Source organism: Poromitra crassiceps (assembly GCF_964638095.1).
Source record: "Poromitra crassiceps genome assembly, chromosome: 5".
NCBI lineage: Eukaryota > Metazoa > Chordata > Actinopteri > Beryciformes > Melamphaidae > Poromitra > Poromitra crassiceps.
In genome coordinates, this window is record NC_139642.1 from 51472233 (window position 1) to 51477232 (window position 5000).

Genomic DNA, 5000 nt, shown 5'->3' on the forward strand with positions numbered 1-5000 from the left:
TTTACTTGCCTAAACATAACCAAAGTTGTTAAAGTTGTTTTATTTGCGTTTTTAACGTTGGAAAGGCAGCCAGTTATTCAAATTAACCGCCGTTTTTGTTTCAAATTTACATTCAGATTGTAGGTTTGCAGACACGTAAAATGCTAACATTCTACTCTGGCGACTGGATTGAGGGGCGAGGGGTTGTGAGGGAGGAGAACAGAGAGGTCGGGTGTAAGTGGCCGAGTGTGTTTCTTGGCGGGCCATCCCGGCCATGTCCTCTTTAATCGGAGGTGAAGTTTAAATAAAGAAGGGGAGAATGGAAAAAGGACATTTTCACATGAAATTTAAAGCACATGAAATTTAAAGGTTATTGATATTATTAATCATGATAACTTTCTTTATCTGAGACACCCAAATTTACACAGGTGGTGCTGGAGAAAGTATTCCCAGAATGAAACTTGACTTTATGGGCCCGCTGTCTGACTTGTGAAAACAACGTCCCTATTATTGCTCATTCTGTAACCCCCTCCCCGACCCCCCCTCCCCAACATACACACACACACACACACACACACACACACACACACACACACACACACACACACACACACACACACACACACACACACACAACACACACACACACACACACACACACAATTCCAGAGTTCAGGGTCCCAGGAAAACTCTTCTGGTTGACCCACTACTATACTACTCCACCCAACTCACACAGATTTTAACTTTCTGTTGAAAAGTGGATGTTCTTTTCTCCCACACTTTAGACAGCGATGGAGTTTCTCTTCTTCAGGACAGCCATGCTGAGACCATATCTGTGCTGCAAAGTGTTCAAAATGTCTGCCTTGTTTTGTCTTCCTGTGATCATCCTGCCTGGGTGACAGATCACTTGCGTCTGGGCCCTGCAGCCCCCGGCAGGCTGAAACAGATCGTCACAGGAAGGATTGGATAGAGGTATGTAGATGGCAGAGTGAAGCATGGCTGAAAGGAGCGAGATGACACTATTTTGAGGATAGCAAATGGTTTTGATAACGGTTCATTATGAGTCTTTTGAATTGTAGCTAGACCTCTCTTTTTCGTCGACTGAAAATGATCCAGTCCCTCCAGGATGTGTGTGTGTGTGTGTGTGTGTGTGTGCGTGTGTGTGTGTGTGTGTGTGTGTGTGTGTGTGTGTGTGTGTGTGCGCGCGCGTCCGTGCGTGCTTGTGTGTGATGCGATCAAAAGGGCTTGATTTTGCAACGACTTTTCTTAAAAATTGTAATGCAATTTGTGTTTAAAGTTTTGTGATATTTTGTGGTAAAATGGCATGAACTGTCAAAAATTGCAAGTTGAGGAAAACAATTATCCCCCCCCCCCCCCCCCCCCCCCCCCCCCACACACACACACACTACTTGGCAACTTTTGAACTTCTGATTTTTTTTCTCTCTTTTTTTTGCAGTAAAATTGGTTGAATTTGCAATAATTATTGCAATTGCAAAATCGCAATTTCCCAGAGGGAGTGGATATGTACAGTAGCCTATATTAAGCATACACATGCTCTTTTCTTTCTTATACTGTTTCAGTCATTTAGTCAAGTAAATTGTGAAACTGTGATTGGTAACAAGTTCAGGGTTGAGATGAGCAGCAAAACAGAGTGAGAAGTAAAGCTTTGAGAGAGGAACACAGGCACAATCTGTTTTCTTCAAAGCATGCACTTGCTTTACTGTGCATTTCCCCAGACACTTGTTTGAGCTTGTCAGCATTTTGGAAATCTATAAATAATTGAAGAGTTTGCATTGTTTTTGGGACTATGCACTGCGGTGTACAAACAACATACCTTTTACAAGGGTAATGCTCAAGATGACAACATCTTCGGTTATAAGCAACCATTGCTGTGGGGTTGTTGTAATTTGCTGACTGATCAGTTTCTGTAGGTGGCGCTCTTTTCTTTATCTGTTTGGCCATGGTGGCTATCATTGCTCATGCTAACTAACCAATTATTCTTCTGTTTATTAAACAAGGGCAAATCCGGCCCAGGACCATGCATGTCGTGTGGCAACCGTGGGGGCAGGCTTATCTGGGTTGTGGCTAGATGGGGTACAGCCACAGATGGAGTGACGCAAAATAGTGTAATTGTTATTCCATTTAATTTGTGTCTGCAATGCTGAAGAAGGCCTGTTTTCTGAAACGTTCGTTGCTGCTGCTGCTTGTGAAAGGACGTTTAGCATGCTGGCTTGTTCCCTCTTCTAAACAGAGATATAACAAAGAAACTATGATCAAAACAGTATCTTCTACATTTTCTAACTGTGTTAACGTCTTATAAATGAAATAATGTTGAAGTTTTAACAATTCATCAGTTTGCTGGGGACCCCCTGGAACCCCCTCAAGGACCCCCTGGTGGTCCCCGGACACCATGTTGAGAACCTCTGATTTATATGAAATACTTTTAACCCCGACATCCGTCACACAACACGCACTCATGCACGCTCAAACAGATGACCAGTGACAACAGCCTTACAAAACAGAGGTTTTAATACTATAATCATAACATCATAGTCGTCATAACTATATATTTCCCGTCATTCAGAAATGGACTCTGGAGCAGACTCGTACAGTGGAGAAGGAGCAGAATGTTTAGAAGAGTCCTTTCCTTTGGCTGCAGCTCCCCTCACACTGCTGTCACAAACACTGGACTAGAAATGCTTACAGAGATGTGTGTGTGCGTGTGTGTGTGTGTGTGTGTGTATGTGTGTGTGTGTGTGTGTGTGTGTGTGTGTGTGTGTGTGATGTGTGTGTGTGTGTGTGTGTGTGTGTGTGATGTGTGTGTGTGTGTGTCTGTGTTTACATGGCTTTCCGTGTACTGTGTGTTGACGATCCTAAGGTAAGCGACACCTCTTGGCGTCTGGGTTGAGGAGGTCAGTGCTACACTGTACGAGAGCGAGCGAGGCAGGAAGTCATTCGTCGTGTTTAGCTTCATGCTGAGGAGGAGCACTAAATATTCAACAAGCTCACGTGAAGCTGCATCCGCCCGGAGTGGCACGCATAAATACAAAAATAGATTAAGAAAAAACTCAAATCAGCTTTAAATAAAGTGTGTGTGTGTGTGTGTGTGTGCGTGTGGTGCGTGCGCGTGGCGTGCGTGCGCAGCCCACTCGCCAGAATAAAACGTGGGCATTTTACGTGTACAACCTCGATGTCAATTTGAAACAAAACGTCTGCCTTTTACATTTCTAAAAACGTGCCATTTTACGTCTCTGCAAACCTACAATCTCTACGTAAATTTGAAACAACTTGAAACTTGAAAACCTCGCTGCCTTTCCGATGTTAAACGCAAATAAAACAACTTTAGCCACGTTGGTCATGTTTAGGCAAGTAAGACAACTTGGTTAAGATTAGGATTATGGTTTGGGTTATGCTTAAATAGCAAAAACGTTAAATGTGACTTATGGTTGAAATATAGATGTTGGAAACGCTGGGATCGAACACGGCCCTCCAGTGTGAAAGACCAGTGTTTGCACCCTCCATCCACCCCGGCCACACTGCCCCTATTGGCCACCGCGCTAATAGCAGACTCTAAGGTTGATTTACACGTATCTACACACGTGATATGCAACATGCTTTTGGTGCAGAGGCGTGATATTCTACGTATCCATGGGTCGCAGAAACGTCGTACAATGCCAATGTTTTATTCTGGCAACCAGGCTGGTGTGTACAGCCTTGTGTGTGTGTGTGTGTGTGTGTGTGTGTGTGTGTGTGTGTGTGTGTGTGTGTGTGTGTGCGTGTGCGTGCGTGCGTGCGTGTGCGTGCGTGTGTGTGTTTCTTTGACAGTCACGTGTGCAGGAAGACAGGGAGCAGGGAAGAAGGCGCGGTCAGAGGATCGAGTCCCGTCCGGTGACGTCCCTGGGCTGTGTGGACTCTTCACGGCCGAAGGCAGAAATATGAACCCGTCTGTCCGGTCGTCCGTCTTCTCGCAGTATCAGCAGGCATGATGGGAAGTGTAGTTTTAAAGCATGTGTCTCGCCCACAGGACACAGTGGAGGGTTTGGAAAGGAGGAAGCACTTCTACTCTGAAAGAGGTATGGCTTAAACCTACGGTTCAGACTGTGTGGGTGTGTGTAGGTGTGTGGGTGTGTGTGTGTGTGTGTGTGGGTGTGTGTGTGTGTGTGTGTGTGTCTGTGTGTGTGTGTGTGTGTGTGTGTGTGTGTGTGTGTGTGTGTGTGTGTTAGCGAGTGGAGGATGTGAACAGCTACATCGAGGTCAGTGTCTTTCAGGGGGAATGTAAACTTTCAGAGCAATGTGTCTTTTTCTTCTAAATAGTGTATGCGTCATTACACATACGCAGGCGTGCACACACACACACACACACACACACACACACACACACACACACACACTCACACTCACACACACCCTCCCCCAGCAGCTAGTGTGCATGTATGTCCAGTCCCTGCGCGAGCAGCGGTTCGGCGGGGTGCGCGTGTGGCGGGGGGTGGAGCAGCATGGCGGCGTGCGGGTGCGGGCCCGGGTAGGGGTGGAGAGAGGGTCCGGGGTGGGGAGGGTACCCCGGTTGGGACAGCAGAGCGCCGGGGTAGTCGCCTGGCAGAGACATACCCTGGAGACCTGGGGGAGAGAAAGACAGAGGGGGGAATGCATTTTCATTGTGGGCAAAGACACAATAATTTTCATGGTGAAATGGAATATTGTTATTGTGGGGGAATAGCAGATATGCAAGCGTACTGTCACAGTCTCATATAATCCTCATTCAAGCAAGCTGCCCTTAGGTACTGTAGCTTATGACATGTGACTTAGGTACTGTAGCTTATGACATGTGACTTAGGTACTGTAGCTTATGACATGTGACTTAGGTACTGTAGCTTATGACATGTGACTTAGGTACTGTAGCTTATGACATGTGACTTAGGTACTGTAGCTTATGACATGTGACTTAGGTACTGTAGCTTATGACATGTGACTTAGGTACTGTAGCTTATGACATGTGACTTAGGTACTGTATCTTATGACAT

The 5000-nt window shown here is 45.8% G+C and overlaps 2 protein-coding genes across 6 annotated transcripts in view; both read right to left on the reverse strand.

Annotated features, from left to right (window-relative positions):
- Positions 1-5000, reverse strand: part of dock10 (dedicator of cytokinesis 10) — a 241720-nt gene that overhangs the window by 90078 nt on the left and 146642 nt on the right. The gene's annotated exons all lie outside the window — the stretch shown is intronic.
- Positions 4400-5000, reverse strand: part of LOC310777218 (homeobox protein meis3-B-like) — a gene marked incomplete at both ends in the record, with an annotated part of 14338 nt that continues 13737 nt past the window's right edge. Inside the window, one exon of the mRNA XM_083637506.1 lies at positions 4400-4596. Coding sequence (XP_083493632.1) covers positions 4400-4596 — 197 coding nt within the window. The remainder of the gene's footprint in view (positions 4597-5000) is intronic.